Raw genomic sequence first — 20,519 nt, 5'->3', positions numbered from 1 at the left:
ATTTTGTCCCATTCTAATGCATAACTACTTTCACAAACACTACATGGTCCTTCATGAGGAATCACACCATGAGCAGAAAGCTGGGCTCATGATAACACCAATGAGCCTGTGCACAACTAATAAGCCTCCTGAAAATCCTGAATCAGGAACCAGGGCACAAGGGATGCACTGTGCAGAGGGTGTAGACTGCAGGCTAACATTATTTAAGTACATGTTGAAGAAACGGTAACAAAAAGCTACAGTTTATTAGTCCAGTGTGGTGAATAATTTCTTCAGTGAATAATACCATTGCCAGTAAGTCAGTTTTTGCTGTGTTAGATTAAAGCATCACTGCCCAAGGACAGTGACTTTTGCCTCTTTGCACGTTTTGGCTCCTTGGTCAATGGCATCAGGTTGAGAAAAGACAATGGCTGCAGCAGAGATGGGAGTACATCATCAATGGTCAGGGACAAGGCAAGAAGCAATGAACTTCCATGGGTACACAATTAATAGTCAGACTAATCAGAGGGTCCTTCATTTCCAATACTTTCAATCTCAGTAAAACGCTTTATATAGCCAGGTAGAAACCAAAAGGAAGAGTTGCTAAACAAGTGAGGCATTTCTTCTCTAAGTCCCAATTCTGCAATGAGCATGGTATTAGCCGCCTTACCCCATGTTTTTATCCATTTACTTTGGCTACATCTGTTTAAAATAAGGGGGTTCAGCCAGACTGTAAGATGTCCTTTTCTGATGTTAATTTAGTGAGAATGAAGAACAATTTGCCCCATGTGGAAAATGGTCAAAATCCTGAAGAATTTTGCCCTATATTATATTTTATTAATTACTATGAAACCAAACGGGCTTACTCTGAATGGCTTGTCCAGCTCACACTTCCTGGAAGACTTCAGCTGTGAAATACGGATGCCAACACCCATGGTATACACACAGAACTGCACACACAGCAGCTGGCCCTCCTATGTCCTCTGAACAACTCAAAGCTGAATGTAAGTCAAGGCTTTATTGAAGCAGTCTACTGCCTAGATAGTAGCTCTTTCATAAGGCACAAAAGATGTTAAGATCTGGACATTTCTTTCAGTATGTATTGCATGATATGAAACTGATTCATAACAGGGCATGACTTTCCCTGCTAGGATAGTTACAGACACCGAGCTGCTTCAAATCTGCGATAAGGTGTGTGACAGTTACAAATCAGCTTTCTATTATTAGACACACAGATTATCTTTAAGGATAATAAATTGATATCGCAATCAATATTCAGATGTTACATTGTATTATTGCAACTGATTGAAGCTATTGGCCCCAATGTCTTATCTGTGATCAGTGCTGTCATTTCCCTTTTACACCCCAACAGCCTAGAGCGTGGGCTTGCGAAGGAATCTTGGAAGAGACTCACATTCAAGAATGGGTACATCAGCTTTCCAGTGCTCCTTGCAGCCCAGAGCACAGCTCAGGCTTTCCTACAGGCTCTTCTTGCATAGGGCCTAACCCCTCTCTGAAACATCTGAGCCTCCTCCTGTACAGCTCCAACCTCCCACCAGGGCAGGACTGACCCTACCTTTACCTACCCACACCTTGGGGACAATACACCAGACGCACCTAAACACAGCAACTCTGAACTCCCACAATCCTGATAGAATCCTCTTTCTGTGAGAGCGATGACTTTGTGAAAAGACTGAAGAATGCAATCAAAAACTAATTAGGATTATCAGGCTAATTACTGCATGCATTTTCTAATGCTAATAGCAATATGAAACACTAATTGTTGTTTACTGTGGGGTGAATATTTAAACTTGTCTAGAGTAGCAGGGAAAAAAAAATATGTTTTTTTCCACTTGGAACAGATGCCAACTGCAGACACATATACACTGTAACATTTTAATTTTCAAAATGAAACCGGCATTCTATTAATACAAAGACACAGAAACTCCATACGGGAAAAACTGCAAAATATATGAACACAATACCTTCAGAGCATAGCATTCAAATACGGTTCAAAGAACCTAAAACCAGGTTTGATTATCACAAAATATTAACAAATATATGTGTTTATTTTAATTAGCCTTATCCTGTTCCTATTTTTAGGGTTCATACTTACAGGTTTCTTTCTGTCAACTAAAAAGGTTTAAAAATTAACTCTTTTTGAAATGTAAAATGGTATTCTAATCAATTTAGAGAAATCCAGGAATAAGACTTAAAAAATATCCACATAAAATTGTGACAGTTTGCAGCACTGCAATCAAAAAAGCTTTTGAAAGTATTACATGCCCATTTAAATTTTTTCCTTTTCTACTGAGCAAGTGTGATGATATTGGTTCACCAAGGAAAAGACTGCAACAACAGGTTGCAAATATTTAACGCAGATTTGAACTGTAGCCACATTCATAGTTCAGCTGAAATAAGTTTAGAGGAAATAGCAAAAAGCTAATTTTGCTCCAGGATGTATGGCTAAGTACATATGTATATGCTGAAGATCTGGACTACCAGCTACCACTGTAGAACACAGACTACAGAAGTAACATTTTAAGAACGCAACATGAAACAGTACATTAGCTAGAACAGAAAATCAGAGAACAGAGCATTTGTGGGTCACCCACTTCATCTCTTCATGTTATCTGCTATACCACAGCTTATTACAAGAACATATAAATACAAGAATAGTAAATCAGTAATTACTTTATATAATAAATAAGCTTTCTACATAAGTTACGAAAACACAGCTATAGTAAGATCAGTGCAAAATGTACTGAAGGAACACTGGGTCCTGCCTGTCAGAATGTGCATCATAAAACACCCATATTTCATCCACTGCATCATAGGCTGACCAAAATTAAAAAACACACAATGCAGATTGCTAACTGCACCATTCTAAAATTACAGCTATTTACAATGTCAGACAAATGAGATTAAAACAACATATGTTATTTAAACTGCACACTTCATTCTTTCTCATTATTTTTCTGAATTTTAAATAACTTCCTCTTCCCTAATTGATACTTTGAAAGGAAGTTGCCCTCACAAGTCTGTATTTGCATGAGCAGCCTTCTTGGAATTAAGAAAGTTCTTTTTCTTTTTCCTTGGAGAATTATGCAAAGAAAGATCACTCGGCTCACGAAACAAAAATATCTTCTCCCCTGTGTCTAACAGTTCTATGGCTCTGGCAGTTGCAGTATTCAAGGGAACAGATGTATCAAACTGTTTCACAGGAGGTTGTTTAGGTGAACATCCAAGATGAATGAATGATGCTTTTTCCAAGATAGCAAGTTGCTTCTTCTTTATCAAGCTACATTAACGAAAAAAATTGAATTGAAAAATGAACTTTGACAAAAAAATTCTAACTTCCTATATCATATCCTGACATAGAAGTGACTTCGGAAGCTAAAGAAAACTGTATTTGAATAGACAGATTTCCATCCCAATCCCCAATAATTTATGAGATACAAAATTGCTTAAGGAAAGGTAACCTTATAGTAAATAACCATTGGGAGGATGGCCAATGCATATGAAAAATATCTGAATTTCGTGGATATGTACAGCAAAATCTTTTTAGGCATTTACTACTACTCCCTATTACGTGTAAGTATGTTGTAGCAAACACAAGTACCAAACAGCAGAACACTGTGAGAAAATGTGTATTTATGAACATATTTTCTGATTTCTAATGGATATAGAGGAACCTTTGGAGATGAAATGAAGTACAAAAAAATATATATAATAAAATCGTATGTATTTCTTCCTGTCTTTTCCTTACCTGTCTTTTCTCTTGTTTAGAGAAGGGAACTTTTCCAAACTTCTGCTTATCAGATCTTGCCTTACTTGGTTCTCCAGTGCTTTCCACAACTCTTGGTTCTTCCTGAAGGAGCAGGAAAGTAAAAAATTCCCAGCAGCAAATCCCCAGATATACACACTTTCCTCCCCTTTCTGATTTTAGCTACCCAGCCCATGCCATTAATACCATGAATACAGTCAGTAAGAGTGTTCACATATTATTGCTGCCCTGCCACAAACCATTTAAATCAGCTAAGATCACACCTCAGGGCACGGTCACAAGGACGCTTATCTGTTCCTTGACAACTCACACCTGACAACTAGAGGGCCCAGGGCCACAACATCTGCTTTTCTCCTCTTCCCGTGTCATGGCAGGGAGTTGGGAGAGAGGGTCCAGGAGCACCTCTCAGTATTAGCTGTACAGCTATTCAGCTGGTGTTAATGGGAATAAACTGGAAGGATGAAGGCTCTGGGACACTACACCGCTGGAACTACCTCTGGGAGACTACTCAAGTCTCTGCGAGTAAAGGGAAAAACAGTGGCCACTTGGGATTTTAGTAATGAACTACAAAAGGACAGGCATCTGCAAGGTTGAAACTTCCATTATTAGAAAGGAGGACATCCTTTACATACACCTGAAATCCAGTGTGCTATCAATATTATAAATTAAAAAAAATGGGAAGAAAAATATTTTAATGAACTCCAATTAAAGCCATCAGAAAGAAAATTACCAGAACAAGATTTATAAATCTATAGGATAACCATTAATTAATGAAGTTATAACATTTAGTAACTCTTTATTAATCAATTTATTGTAGTTAAAGATTTCACAAAATAAGGTAGCCATTTCAGAATGTATTTTTACCCTACCCAAATGTTTTGAAAGAAAACTTATGCACCTATGATTTTTTTAATTATCAGTCTACTTGTCCAGCAAATACATATACATGTAAAGCAGTAATCTCCTCTTAGTCTATCAACAACTATCACACTTACCTTTTTTTACAGCTGCCAGACTCATCTGCACTATTGTCACTTTCAGCAACACCATCTGAATATTTACTGATGGAATCGAGTACAGAAAGAACCTCACTTTGTGGGCTGGAGGGCAGCAACAAGTTCAGGACCCTGTGCAACATCCCCATTGGTACCCTTGTCAGTTTAGCTAAGTAACCTGTCAGTCGGAGCTCCTAGAAGATTAATGAGTAGATAAATTTATTAGAGATGAATAAATTTAGTATTTAAAATAAAAAAAGTGTTAGTGAATTTAACTACTATCATTAAAGAATTATCTGTTATAGAAACAAGAAATATTATTGAAAATCATGTTAGTAATGTTATAGTGGTCATAGTCCCATGTTCACTGTTTTTATCCACACTGGCCCATATATACTACAGTTGTCCATTTTGTTCTGGTATACGCAATATAAATGTTAGACAACCAGGTGACCTTAGTGTATGTGCTTAGGACATGTACTTGATGCCGTTCGGCGTCAAAAATCACAATGCAGCCATATTCTTGCATTTAAGGTTTAATTTATGGACTGTACTATTCTAAAGAAATCTTTACAAGATAGCAATGAAGCGATATGGTCTGTAAAATTAGGGACAAAAAAAACAGCCTCTGAAACCTCATTTCAACATTTACATGTTGTCATGGTTGAACACTTCATTGTCCAGCCTCTCTTAACACCAGATTCTGTAATAAGCTCAGAGAACACCTTGCAACATTAAGCGGAGCGGGAACCATCTGGGGTTTTTTTTGGAGTGTTGGGTTTTTTTTGTGGGTTGGGGTTTTTTTTCCCCAAATGTCCTCTCTTTTTTGGCCCAAAGGTCAATGGTAAAGTATATTCATATAGTGTTCAATTTTAGTTGCTCCCTAGACAATCAACGAGCCTCATTTCCTGCCTCCCTCCAAACACCAAAATCCCATTGTTCTTTTCTGCTCTGCTGTCAAAACTATCGTGTCCCCATGGCTGTTTCTGCAGATCTCTCATGCATATCAAATATGAAAATTCTACAATATATTGAGAACTAGATGGAAAGAAAAAAAGTAGAGCAAATTAAAGCAAGTTAAATACCTCAAAGGATATATAAAAAAAAAAGCTGTTGTACTCTCTTCATGCCATACATGTATCTCAGGTAGCTAAAGTTAGGTAAGACGTGCCAAACATTTGGGATGACTCACAAAAGCTGAGTCTCCTCTGCTCTGTAGACCCTCCTATAGGCATTGATGTGGGAGGTGACTAGAAAGCCCATGTCAAATAAAACCCCCACAAGGTCCCACCATGCAGAAGACAGCAAATTTCTTTGTCCACAGTGAATTCAAAATGTCACAGCAAATGTTTGAACTCTGCCTCTTTTTTGCATGACAAATTTTCAGAGAAGCAAATGTACCTAGGAGATCCCTGTATTAAGCTTCTTTGAAAGAAGCTATTTCACCAAAAGGATGCTCTATAAAGGATGTATTTCTGCCAAATCAATGTAAAACCAAACAAAGCAATCACTCCCAAAGCAGTCCTAACCCGAATTTAGATGGTGACACAAAAAAAAAAGAAACCTCCTTTTCCTATAACCATTCTCCAAGCAGAGCACTCCCCTCCAAAAGGCAGGAAAACCAGCCACTTCCCAGTTTCCTGGGCTCTTCAGTGTTGTTATAGGTTTTCCATGGAAACCACTGAGATACTAGAATGAACAAGACAAAATCCAAAGACTGATGAGAGATCAGTAAACTGATGCAGTATCTAAAAAGTCCAATATTTACACCCTAAACGGGCACCAAAGTTCAGTAAAAGGATGTCTGTTCAGGCTACTTAGGGCAGGAATTTATTTGCTTCTTCTCTGGAGAAGAAAGTAAACAAAAGCTTAAATCTTAATACAGACACCTAAGTTTAATTTCTATAGGTGTATACATACCGTGTTACACTCTTGGTCTTTAAAAAACGTTCTAGAAACTTATAAAAAACACCATTAAGTGAGAATAAAAATGACACATCTGTGACCTATTCTGCCCTTCTTGGCTAAATGGTCTCAGGACATTAACTCAGTAATTTATATGCAGATGATCAAAACATCAAACTTCAGTACTGCTTTCCTCTGTAATAGTTTCCTCTTTAAAATGTTCTTTTCTCCACTCTGACCCTTGCCTTTCTGTATCAAGCATGATGATTTGGACTGAGAAGCAACGTTTAATGCTTTTCTAACACAGCAGAATCCATGATTAAGTAATCCTGCAAGGTGCCACCATGCTGTCAACAGTACCAAAAGCGGCACTGCTGCCCACCAGCCAGGTGCATCTATAGCATATGTACAGCGAAGGGAGTGCTGATGTGTGAACACGCACCAGCAGCTAGCAGCACTTTCAGCTGCGCACAGCCACCCAGACCAGCTTGCAGAAGAAGAAAGGAGAAGCGAATGTGCATGCAAACACAGAAATGGTCACACCAGTGAGACCAAAAGCCCTCCAGTGTGGGATGCGTTTGATTCTTCAGGTGTATTATACGGTAAGGTACAACTAAGCTTAGGAAATCACTTTTTGTATCCATTAAATGGATACAAAAGCTATTTGCACTAATAACCTCATTTGTATTCTCTGAATTTGGTCAAAATAAAAACGAAATGAATTGTAGCTTACAAACAGCAGAATTACTTTTAAGTATTTGGACTGAGCAATGTGTATTTAAACAACTAACGCAAGGACCAATTAACTCAATCCACGTTGTTTCAAGCTTACTGTGCTGTTTCCACATGACAAGTCTGCCTGCATCATCTGCTGTCTCTGAAATGCAATTAGTGTACCCGGGGCTACAGCTATGAGCTTATTTAAAAGTAACTTCTCAGCCAGAGGCTCATGATCCTGACCTCGCTATCATTCAAGCAAATCTCTTATTGACCTAGATCCACCTCAGTAAGGATGTAAGACAAACCAGGAAATGTAGGAGAGTAAAAGTTACCTGGTTTTCTGCAGAGGGCTGCATCCACAGTTCTGAAAACTAGTCTAAAGGGGAAAATCCTCTTTAAAGAAAAGAGTGAGAGTAGATACAAGAGTACAATAGTTATAGTTCCCTTATACTTGGCAATATAAAATGTTCTGTAAGTTTTAAGAAAAAGGGGGGAAAAACATTTAAAAATCATAGATTCACTTAGGCTGGAAAAGACCTTTAAGTCCAATCGAAAATCAATTCCCATAACAGCTCACAGAATAAGCACACACAAAAGTAGGAACATGTTACACTGTAAGCCTTAAAATATTAATAAATTACTCGTCTACTACTTTACTTCTTTACAGTTTAAATAAGAGTAGGCAGGTTTGGAATTATAGCTGGAGTTATTATACTATTATACTTGCTGAGAACAGAAGTTTTATTTTGTCTGTCTGGAGGGTAAATATGTACAGGTTTTATGGAATCTCAAGAAAGTATGTTCCAGAATACCTCTGGGTTACACTTCATGTGAATATATATAAACACAAAAAACCCAATAGTATATCTAATGCGCATTTAAACAAATTAATTATTTCTTGAGGGGATCTTATAAACAAAACTTAAAGCACAGTCCCCCAAGTATACACTGAACAGTGCGTTCAGTTTTCAAGTACAGCGAGGTAAAAGTGAAGCTCTTAAATCTGTCTTCAAAGATGTCAAAATCTGTTATTATCAAGGATCATTCTTCCCCTGCTGGGGTGTAAGAGGACTGGGTACTGTGAAAATAATGACATACTTTGTTTGCATGCATCTGTAATGTGCAAAACAATAATTTTAACCCCTCAACTTACAGAACACATCTTGTTATTCAGAAGCTCTTTCACAATGTATCTGTGCCAGAGATACTTAAAAACCATTACAGGAAGACAATTTAATTGCCATAATTCAAAGCAAATTAGTGACGTGCTATGCCTCTTAGACGTGCACAAAAGCCTATGGGTCCTGATGGGATCCACCCAAGCGGACTGAGGGAGCCAGCTGAAGTGCTCACCAAGCCACTCTCCACCATTTACCAACAGTCATGGCTAACCCAAGGGGGTCCCAGAAGACTGGAGGTTAGCAAACACGACGCCCATCTACAAGGTGGGCCATAAGGAGGATCCAGGGAACTACAGGCCTGTCAGCCTGACCTCAGTGCCAGGGGACGTTATGGAGCAAGTCATCCTGAGCGCCATCACGCAGCACGTGTAGGACAACCTGGGGATCAGGCCCAGCCAGCGTGGGTATATGAAAGGCAGGTCCTGCTTTAATGAACCTGATCTCCTTCTACGACAAGATGACCCACTTAGCGGATGAGGGAAAGGCTGTGAATGTTGTCTACCTGGACCTTCTTAAAGCCTTTGACACCGTCCCCCACAGCATTCTCCTCGAGAAACTGGCTGCTCATGGCTCAGATGGGCGGACTCTATGCTGGGTAAAAACTGGCTGGACGGCCAAGTCCAAAGAGTGGTGGTGAATGGAGTTGCATCCAGCTGATGGCTGGTCACAAGTGGTGTTCCCCAGGGCTCAGTACTGCGGTCAGTTCTATTTAATGTCTTTATCAATGATATGGACGAGAAGATGCAGTGCACCCTCAGTAAGTTTGTAGGTGACACCAAATTGGGCAGGAGTGTTGATCTGCTTGAGGGCAGCAGGCTCTGCAGAGGGATCCGGACAGGCAGGACCAATGGTCTGAGGCCAACTGTGTGTGGCTCAACAAGGCTCAGTGCCCGATTCTGCCCTTGGGTCACACCAGCCCCACAGGCTTGGGGCAGAGCGGCTGGAAAAGTGCCTGGAGGGAAAGGGCCTGGGGGTGCTGGCTGATTGCTGGCTGAGCATGAGCCACCAGCGTGCCCAGGTGACCAAGAGCATCCTGGCTTGTATCAGAAACCGTGGTCAGTAGGACATGGGAAGTGATCATCACCCTGTACTCAGCACCAGTGACGCTGCACCTCAAATAGTCTGTTTAGTTGTGGGCCCCTCACTTCAAGAAAGACATTGAGGTCCTGGAGAGTTTCCAGAGAAGGGCAACAAAGCTGGTGAATGGTCTAGAGAACAAGTTTTATGAGAGAACTGGGGTTGTTTAGCCTGGAGAAAAGGAGGCTCAGGGGAGACCTTATCGTTATCTACAACTACCTGAAAAGAGGTTGTAGCGAGGTGGGTGTCAGTCTGTTCTTTCAAGTGACAGGTGACAGGATGAGTGGAAATGGCTTCAAGTTGCACCAGGGGAGGTTTAGATTGGAAAAATGTCTTTTGCATGGTTAAACATTGGACCAGGCTGCTTAAGGAAATGGTTGAGTCACCAGCCCTGCAGCTAAGACATGTAGATGTGGTGCTTAGGGACATGCTTTAATGGTGGACTTGGCCATGTTAGGTTTACAGCTGGATTTTATGATCTTAAAGTTCTTTTCCAACCTAAACAATTCCATGATTCTAGAATGACCAGCATTTGTGGATGTAGCATATTTTGTCAGATAAATATATGTAATGAACTATTTAAAAAAACCCCACACAAACAACTATATAAAAAGAATTCACAAGACTATTGCCTACCAAGACCAATGACTTAAACCACAGTAGTACGGGGAAAAATCAGCAAAGCCCAAAGGATCTTTCAAAGCATTTCCCATTTTTGTATCTATTTATTTCCACTGATGTTGAATTTATCTAAGAATTATCTTACATTTATCACAGTCAGCATGTATCTGAAGCACTGTATGTTTCAGCAAAATATTCATGCAATTCTGTTATTTCCTTACCTGTTTTGAAAAAAAATAAAATAAAATAAAAAAAATGAGTCGGGGGAAACATTGAACAGGCCAAAAGACCATCTTGTCTCCTAGTAAAGTGTTCTGAAATCTTGAGCTATTAGACAAACTGCAACTACAAATGGGAAATAAAACCTCAAATTTAATATTGCCTCTGAAAAGCATTATAGCTGTCACTGCCCACATCACCGTTACACAACTGAACAAATAACTAAAAATAGTGGCCAATTACTTTGTCAGCATTATGCAAGTTATTTTAAAGAAGCATAAGTGAATATGTATAAAGTTTAAAGAAATAATCAGATTAAGACTCACCATCATGTGAATATTTGTATCATAAGCACCCTACAAAGGCCTGCAGCAGAAATTTTTAGCAGTATCAGCAGAATGGTATTTCTGTGAAGTCCCAATAAAATATTGGTAGCTGTATGTGCAGTAGTTCATGGGAGCACAAAACAGTGAGAAGGAACTGAAAGCTGAAACAGAATTCAGCAGCTCCTGACAGCCACATCCACTTACAATACCCCAAACTGTCAAGGCCAACAGGGTAGCAAGCCAGTTCAGAAAAAAAACCCAACAGTTGCAACAGGAAGCCAGGGCGAAATCTAAGAAGAAAATAATAACACTACTAATAAAAAACCCTCCAAACTCTAAAGGAACACATAGCTCGGATTTAAAACTGGAAGGCTGGTAATACTCGTCATGACCTCCTCAGCAAGCATCTTCCAGTGTTACACTCTGCAAGACACACCAGAACGAGTTTTTGATCTTTATGCCCAGAGGGCAGGATGCTCTTGGAAAGTGTTAAGGCAAGGATTGAATTCCCAGTCTGTCTAATTTAATCTGTTAGTTCAAAGTGAGATCTTCCATTCCAGGACAGCACCTTAGCCACCTAGCTGCCAGATATTCAGAAGTCTCTTCCAGCAAGGTTCATGGAAGGACTCTGCTCTGAATGGAGCCTGAGTGTCCCCATGAAAGGCAGAGACTGAAGTGATTGTGATTATCGTGCTCCTGTGAGCTTTGGGAGATCTTGATGCAAATTCCTGACCCACAACAGAGTAAGGAACCGAAAATGTGCTATCTTCCAAGTGTATCTCCTAACAGATATATACAGGAGTCTTATGCCAATTCTTCACAAAATTAGCTGGCCTCAAATAGACATGTAACTCAGAAGAGGATAAAGAGTTCAGAAAACTGAACAGAAACAAGCTAAGTGACCCTTAGTCTAAGCGGTCCCTCCTTGGCTTGCTGGCCTCCAAAGCTCTCAAATGATGATACACATGACTGTCCCTGAGAGGCAAGATACTTGGATGCAAAAAGCTGCAACACCATGTCTTTTTTCTGACACTAGCTACATATCTCAGCCAAGGCCTGCAGATAAAACTCAGGGACAGCAACAATCCTTTTTTAATGCCTCTTGGACTGACAGGCACTTGAAGAGGTGATGCTCTTTTCCAAAACAATATGAGTAATGACACTAAAAAATTTAACTAGTAGTCCTTCTATCATTTAGCTTTGTAACGCAATCAATGCAAATCATTCCTATCACCGATTAAAATCTAAACAAAACCCTTGCCTCATTATATTAAAATCAGACTGTAAATCTGTCTGTAAACCATAAACTCAGGCAGTTTAGATCTCCACAGAATGAAACACAACCAGAAAACCCCCTGAAAAGATCTGTAAATGAACAAAAAGAAGTACAACTCAATAAAATACAAAAGGCTGAAAGCAGGTCAGAATTAACTGAAGTGAATGATAATGCAGGCTGCAAACACCAGAACTGGTAACAACTATTAGCAGATAGGCACTCCACATACATCTGTAACATTCCCCAAAAAGAAGAAAAGCTGACCTTCAGATACAGCTCTAATTTAAACTTGGAAGCTTTGTTCAATTTCATGCTTACCTGACTATAAAGTGCCAAAAATGCATCCATTTCTGTATTTTCCAGGAAATCTTCAAGCACTACGCAATTCCATTGCTCATCTCTCAATCTGAAGTGAAAGAGAATTAACACTGAAATCTTCCCAGGTGCAATGACTGTATTATAGGAAAAAATATCTGAAAGTCATCCATTCAGGAAGCGTATCTTTCTGTCAGCAAAGTTGGGTGAGCAGCATAACTTCTAAAATAAGTCAGCTTCTCCTCCCTTCTTCCCTGAACCACAAATCGAACAAATGTCACAGCAGAATTTAAGGCTATGCTCTTGCACACAGTTCAAATCTAGAACTGCTCCAAAGTAACGTAATTCAACCTGCCCCCATCCCTCTTCTTCAAATTTCATCACCACACTTTATGGCAAGTTGTGGATCTTCCTGTTGGTGGAATTTAACAGTAAACAGTTAACTTCCTTACCGTTACTGATATTTTTTGTTTCTGGTCAAATCATTTGGGAAAAGTACAAAACTTGTTTCTTCCATTAACCTTTCAGGTAAATTAGTAAAGACTAGTTACTTTGAATGTTTCACTGATCTCTACAGCAATATCCACAAGTCAGTAACGTAGCTGCTCTTCTAGTGACTCTTTACTGCTGCAGCAGGAGAGTCATTTATCCACATCAAGTAACACTCGAGCCCTTTCAGAATTAAACCAGACTTAAGAGTGCAATAACTCACTCAAAGCCATTTCTGATATGTCAGTTGTTTCACAGAACAGTAATGGAAAGCACCTCCTCAGGATTTTACATGAACCTTGAGAAGCAGTAGGCTTTTAATACTGTGCAGTATTACACATGGAAATGTGATTTCTAACTCCTGTAACCCTAATGAATGTAATACAATATTTCAGTTTTGCAAATTATCACCCATTTTTGCTAGGCAACCTTCATGACAAGACAGATATTTCTATATACCTCCCAAGAGGTTTTGTTGTTGCTGTTGTTTGTTTGGGCTGGGGTTTTTTTTTGGTGGGTTTTTTTGGGGTTGTTTTTTTTTTTTTTTTTTTTTTTTTTTTTGTCACTGATATCTTTACTTAAAAACTGGCCAGGGAAAAGTGAAATTGAGCCTGTCTCTGAAGAACATATCCCATCAAAAATGACTGCATGACAGGGGATTCAGTCTACAGCGTGTCAGTGGAGACAGAAACTCAATTTAAATTGTCTCAGCTACTTCCTCTGATCACAGCAGATCACATTTCACTGAAGTCCCTACCTATGTTCTTGGGAGACAAAGGAACAGGATGAAAATTATCTTCCTCCTTGCTCCTAAGGAGTATTGTTATTTTCCACTGTCCCCATCAAGAAATGGTGCTTGGCATGCAACACATCATGATCTATATGTAACGAAGTTATTATTATTTCACATTTCTTATTTCAATATTCCCAAGAACCCTCAGTTATGCTCTGGGCCACACCACAAAAATGCACTGTTCATACATAGATGTACAGCCCCTCCACAACACCGCAGAACATTTAGCCTGCTGTTTGTTCGTCTGTGGTATCTTATGGTCTATAACAACTACAGTAACTTAGTAAAACCTGAGACCAAAGAACTTACCTTTGCTGGTGCAGATTTATAAATTGTCCACATTTATTCATGGCCTGTCTTAGCAGAACTGTCACTTGTCTGTCTGCATTCATTTCCAGAGCTTCACATGAAGGTCCCAATTCATCTGCAGTCCACCTCTGCCTACTCATTAGATGCTGCTGCTGAGCTGACTCCTTATGCAACATCTCATACTCCAGTTTCCTGTCAAGTTCTTCAATCTCCTAGAGGTTGAAAACACACAATGATAAAAAGTCATAATTTAACTTGGAATAGCAAATTTAATATGGAGTGAAGAAAAAAGATGGTATCAGATTTTCTGATATTAGTTTATTTCTAATTCTATCCAGCCACATACAGTCATTACAATTCCAATCCATTGCATGGCTTCAGTAAACATGACTTGCACGCTATGAATATCAGAACAATGCTGAAAGATATGAGTCAATTTTCATTGTGTTAAGGGTCGATGCTCTCTCAAACTTTCCACTGTAGAGGGCATCTAGAAAGCACACTACCAGCATGGCTGAGATCCAAACAAAAGAATGGCACCATAAGAATTCACCTGTAAGCTGCGTAAAGCCACTGAAACAGCTTGAGAAATTCAGACTGACTAGTTTTAGTTACGATGAATCAACAGCTAATATCAAAGAGGTTTGAAGTTAAAAGAAAATAATTCACATTTAGAGTGATAGAATCAGGGTTAAAATACAATGCTCTAAAAATCAAAGGGTTAACCTCCAAAATCTTAAGTGGACTTTATCTTTCAATGCCAAAGATCTCTCCTGGGTCAAAAAGTCAAACTAAACAAGCCTTCCTATGAAGGAAGGCTTCATATTCCAGTTTTCCAATGTTGTTGTCTGACCTCAAGCTCCAAGTTACTTAATATCTCAGTACCCTACTTCTCAACCTGTACCTTGGAGAAAATACTGAATTTTATCTATTCCTGCACTTCATCAGCTGTATTCAGACTACAGATTCACTGGAATATGGTGTCTCTCCCTGAGTGTGTGGAGTAAGTGTCTGCTCCCTGGTCAGCAATATTTGACATTGGAGCTTGGATCCACTCTCCTAACACCAAAACTGAGTATTAATTTGTTATCTCTAAGGGGATGAAGCAAATTCACATATACTCAGATGTGTCTATTTCACTTATGGAAAATCTATCACTGATGTCCTCAGCATTAGCAAATCCTGTGTAATCTGATATATCTGTTTTACAGTAACAAGTATTAAAATTTGCCAGCTAGTGGGACAAAGGAGTTGGACAAAAACCCAGCAAGAGAGAGACATTTGATCACCAGGAAGCAGTCGCTGTAAACCAAGCCTAACCAGCACTTTAAAAAAATGCCTAAAATACTTTTTCCACAAGAAATAGGGCTGAACTCAATTCTTGCATATTGGATATGTGATATCCAGTGTTAGCTACTCTAGGTCTCTCTTCTGCCTCTCCTTCAATCCTTTTTCTTCATCTGTTCAAGGACACAGAAGCTAAAATCAATCTCTTCAAAGAACCCTCTTACATTTACTGCCTAAAAGGCAGTAATTCCAGATTAAATTATTTCTAATAATCTGTCTACATACAACTTTCACTATTTCCTACAGATTTAATACAAATTTAAGCTAAAATGGAAGATATAAGCATTTAACTGCCATTCTAAAAGAAACTCTGTAGAGATGACAGTATTAAAATTTAACCAGGAGTTTTCACAGCAATAGATGTCTAATGATGCCCTCTGGCAAAGAGGGTTTGCTCTTAAAAACCCATTTTGTTTGTTCTACTCCAGTGCTCTCCCAAGCCTCACTTCGATGGTTGCAAATAGCAGATGTAAAAAAAAAAAAAATCCTTATGAATACAGAGCACTGAAGTATTAAAAAAGGATTAGAAAACTGGCACATATCAAGTATGTAACAAATATGATGAAGGGAAGAGCCCTTTCCAAAATTTCTACTATTTAAACTGCATCACTGTGCTTGGAGTGAGATAGGTAGGAGACTGTATATATTATAATCTTTGACAACTTGATGTTTGAAGCATATCATGTGGTTATGGATTCTACCATATGGATAGGGATAGCACTATAACATGAACAATTTTGTATCACAGTCATGACAATTAACACCCTATCCCAGTCAAGACTCACAATCACATCCCAGCTGTCTTCCTAGCAATCTATAAACCTTTAATATTGATTTGCCACCAAAATGCTGCTCTTTCTGACTCCAGATCTCTGGATAATAATAACTACTACTGCTACTACTACTACAACTGCTACAACACAATCTTCCCTGGCTCTAATCTTTTCCTTTTTTTTTTTTTTCTTTTACTGAGCGCATTAAAGTGCACATAATCACAGAAATTAAAGGCTGGACCACCAGGAGCTGCAAACTTGCACCACTAAATCAAAGCCAAATAACCTACTTTGATAGCTGCTGTCTCCTAAGAAGAATTCTTCCTTTTCACAACTTCATTACTTACAGTATTATGGGCTTCGAAAATCTGAATACATTCCAGTTTTGACAGGGTTTTTGATGTGCTCAGTTGTTCAAAGAGCAAAGCTTGTACACTTATGATAGCAGTACATAGCTCCGACATTTTAGATTTTTTCACAGTCTTTTGAAAGGTTAAAGAAGCAATATACTCTCCAAGTTTATCTTCCAGGTTGCGCAGCTGACACTCTTTCTCAAGCAACAACTCGTACTTAATCTAAAAAATACCAAAACACAAGACATAAAAATATTAAGAGAAAACCTTACAGACACGCTCATGATTTTAGTACTCTAACAAGCAGGATTAAAGCAGCAAAGATATCAATGCTGTTATCTTATAATACAATACAGTCTTTTAAAAGTGCTTTGAACATTAAATTCCAAACTTTTCCTGTGTTTAAGTGATAAAAAAAAAAAAAGCAGTAAGGTCAGATATTTCAAAGAGCTTAGGCTTTGTTTTAGGGTAATCATAACTTCAATATTAAATACTAACCTAAAATAGAGAGTCCATATAATTTCTAATAAATAAAAATTAAAAATACAAATAAACCTTTGCTTACCTATTTAATTGTTAAATGGGAAGATAAAATACATCCTTCTGTGTAACAAAAATACAAAACTTATAGAAAGCCTGTATTTAGTTTCAAATTCACAAGTGTCAGTTAATATTGACCAATGAAATTCAACCTATGATTCCTTAAACAAATAATGAAAAATCCTCTTATATAAAACAAAGTTAAACTGTAAATCAGGAGTCTACTGGTAATGGATTTCAAACAAGATTAAAACTGGATGGAGTGGACATCAAACAGGATGAAAATAAAATCATTTAACTCGGTAACTATGTTGCTGCCACACATCTGATACGACACACACTGAAACTTAACCAAAGGGTGAAAGGCAAGCATGGCACGTACAGACACACAATCAAATGCAATGTGATTGATAAGCTCTCAATGCTATACCACTGACTGTCACAGCCAGTGATATTGCCACTGTAACCATTTTTCTGCAAGACAATGTGGGTAGTAGCCAGCTGCAATTATGCTTTTTAGATGCTTCCACCTGAGCTTGTCACTCTAAGCTCCCTTTATAGCCAAAGAGACGAGAAAAAAAAAAAAAAAAAAAAAAAGGATACTTCTCTGTACATTTCATATCCTAAAAAATGTGCTTCACTGATGTGTAAGTGCTGATGTCCAGGTCAGACACTGATGGCTACACCGCATATCTAACATTTGGATAGCTGAATCCTCAAAGACAGTAAATATCAGTTTGGTTTTATTGTCTCCCTGTATTATCCACACAGGCTCAAAAGCTGGATTGTAAGGAGAGAGAAAAAGCACATGCAACTATGAGAGCTCCAACTCCACTAACCTGGTGTTGATACCAACTGCTGCCCTGCACACTGGATTTAGAATAAAGCTAAGCACAGAAACAGCCCGTCTGTACAGTGCAGGCTATCACAGTGCAGGGTTTTTCCTCACTCCACCTCTAAATTATCTTTTGGTTCTAAGAAACCTAATCTGATAGATTTCACAGCCTACCAAAGAAAAAAAGAAGTTTTCAGAAATCAGCATTTCCAGAAGTTTCCAGTGTTATGTATTTTAACAGCAATGCTCAAGTAACTACTGCCTGTGACAGAATGCAAGAACCTCAGCCACCAAAGGAAGCACCTCAAAAACTTTTAAGTAAGTTTTGGTTAAGTTCAGTATCACCGTGGCACCTGAGAGTAGGTACTCATTTGCATTCTATGGAAAAGTTTGGCCTCTCTCTTAAAGAGTAGGTAGAGATGAACATCCCTATGTAATCGAGATACCTGCATGGTTAGTACCTTAGCATGGTAGGCATCCTGTGCTATACCTTTATATATGCAGTCTTTATTTCTGAAGTTTTACCAGTCTACAAAATAAGAATAGTAAAGACTAATAGTATTTGCCCTGGAAGTGGGAATACAACGGTGTAAAGATGAACTGCAGTCTTTAGATACTGCATGATTTACCCGTTGGCACAAGACCTGATTCTGCCCCTCAGAATACCTTTGCAGAAACAGAGATGGTATGCAGCCAAGACATTAAAGCTTTATTAACTTTCTATTCATGCTAATCAGAATTACATATTATTGACTCTATTCATGATTAGCTTTAAAGAAGCATTTAAGGAGACTTCCATCAAATTTTTAGACCCCTAAGATGATAAATATGTAACATCATGCCCATGAATTTTCTCTGGAAGTATGTCCTCTTTTCAGCAGGGACACAGTTAATTTTCTTCTCAGTAGCTTGTACAGTGCTGTGTTTTAGATTTAGTATGAGAATAATGTTGGTACACACTGGTGTTTTAGGTGTTGCTAAGTAGTGCTTACTCTCAGTCAAGGACCTTTCTGTTTCCCATGCTCTGCCAGTGAGCAGGTGCACAAGAGTCTGAGAGGGAGCAGAGCCAGGGCAGCTGACCTGAACTAGCCAAAGGGTAGTCCATACTCAGTACATAAACCGGGAGAAGCTCAGTGGGGCCTTCTGATCGCTGCTCCGGGACTGGCTGGGAATTCATCATCAGGTGGTGAGCAACCGTATTGCACATCACTTGGGTTTTTTTGTGTGGGGTTTTTTTTCCCCTCCCTCTTTGGGTTTTATTCTTCTCTCTTTCTCTCTCCTTTTCATTACATTTGCTTTTTAGCATCTCTCATTTAAGCTCACAGTCCAGTAGTTCACAAGAATTCAAAGTTGTACTCTGTACTGGGAATCTGCAGCACTGACTGGGAATCAAAGATAAAAACTTCCACAGAACATCCTGCAAGTCACAACTTTGATACAGATTGCACAAGACAGCCAAGCCCACCCTAACTCAGTTTTTTGGGGGACTTTGTTGGTATGTTTTGGTTTATTTATCTTTTCAAAGCAAATTTATTTTCAAAATCCAAAGTGTTACTTCAAGATGTTCGTATGAGCCAGTGACATAAGACTAAAGCCTAGATGCAAGACAATTCCACACCTCAGTGCCAAGGCAAATATTTTAAACAAGAATAATAATTAAAAAAATATCTTTCTTCAGAATCCTGTGCACAAGACATTCTCAAATAAGACTCAAGCTTTTGTTCTGAAAGGCATGCTGAATTAATTGCTATACTACTTATCACTGTGACACAAGACCATGTTCTCAAAAGCAATTAGAAATTTTCAGAGCTGTATTGTCCAACTGTCCAATTTTTTTAAGGTCTCAGTTGTGAAGTTTCCATTGACTTGCCGTCCTCCCCCTTTTCAGCAGTGAAAGTTCTTGCACTCTTAGAGGATTCTTAAAGGAGAGAATGGAATGGAAGTGAATCCTGAACAATAAACCAGACATGCTAACAAACACCAGAAGAAACAGCTTCTAAGGGAAGGCAAGGAATTTCTATCCGATTCAGACAGCTACTTAATACTGCACTAACAACAGCTGCTGCTTAGCAAGGTCTTCGGGGAGATGCATTGCTACAGCAGATAACACTTTAAAGGACAACATATGTTAGAAATGAACCAGGTTGGACAACTAAAGCCACAAGTCACCTTTCAAAACTTTGGCAATGTTGAGTTTTAAGTTTACTTAAAAGGAGGAAAATGAATATGAATGAGAGCAATCAACGTTTTGTTGCAATAGACCGAATGATTTATATTACGATTTTCATTACAATAGCAGCTACTCAAGGAATGGTGGGGGGTGGGAAATCAAGCAGACTTACCTGACTAGTCCATTTTCAAAAGGACTAACACTTCAGTCTATGTGATGCCCCCTATTCAGTGTATTAGGGCAACTCCTTAACTAACAGAAATAGTTACAACACTACTAGCTTGAATGAGTTATGACAACATGCACACACTGAGGAACTTGTTTTTCTTTTCTTCCAGCTTTTACATAGATGCCTAAGATACTGCCTGCCAGAATACACACATGTTAACAATAACTCCAAAAGGGGAAAATATATGCTTGAGGTATTATTTTTTTTTTACAACACAAAATTAGTAAGCAATACCTGAAGGTTGCCTTTGTGGTTTAGGAACAAGATGTGCTGTAAACCT

The 20,519-nt window shown here is 38.7% G+C and overlaps 1 protein-coding gene across 1 annotated transcript in view; it reads right to left on the bottom strand.

Moving 5' to 3' along the window:
• Nucleotides 1–1,861: 1,861 nt before the first annotated feature.
• Nucleotides 1,862–20,519, bottom strand: part of EVC2 (EvC ciliary complex subunit 2) — a gene marked incomplete at its 5' end in the record, with an annotated part of 80,216 nt that continues 61,558 nt past the window's right edge. The window contains 6 exon segments of the mRNA XM_080373387.1: nucleotides 1,862–3,280; nucleotides 3,749–3,850; nucleotides 4,762–4,955; nucleotides 12,405–12,492; nucleotides 13,993–14,204; nucleotides 16,460–16,687. Coding sequence (XP_080229513.1) covers nucleotides 3,013–3,280; nucleotides 3,749–3,850; nucleotides 4,762–4,955; nucleotides 12,405–12,492; nucleotides 13,993–14,204; nucleotides 16,460–16,687 — 1,092 coding nt within the window. The 3' untranslated portion in view covers nucleotides 1,862–3,012.

This window comes from Falco punctatus (genome assembly GCF_963210335.1).
Source record: "Falco punctatus genome assembly, chromosome: 1".
Classification (NCBI taxonomy): Eukaryota; Metazoa; Chordata; class Aves; order Falconiformes; family Falconidae; genus Falco; species Falco punctatus.
The sequence above is the reverse complement of the archived record's forward strand: the minus strand, read 5'-3'. Positions and strand labels throughout refer to the sequence as shown.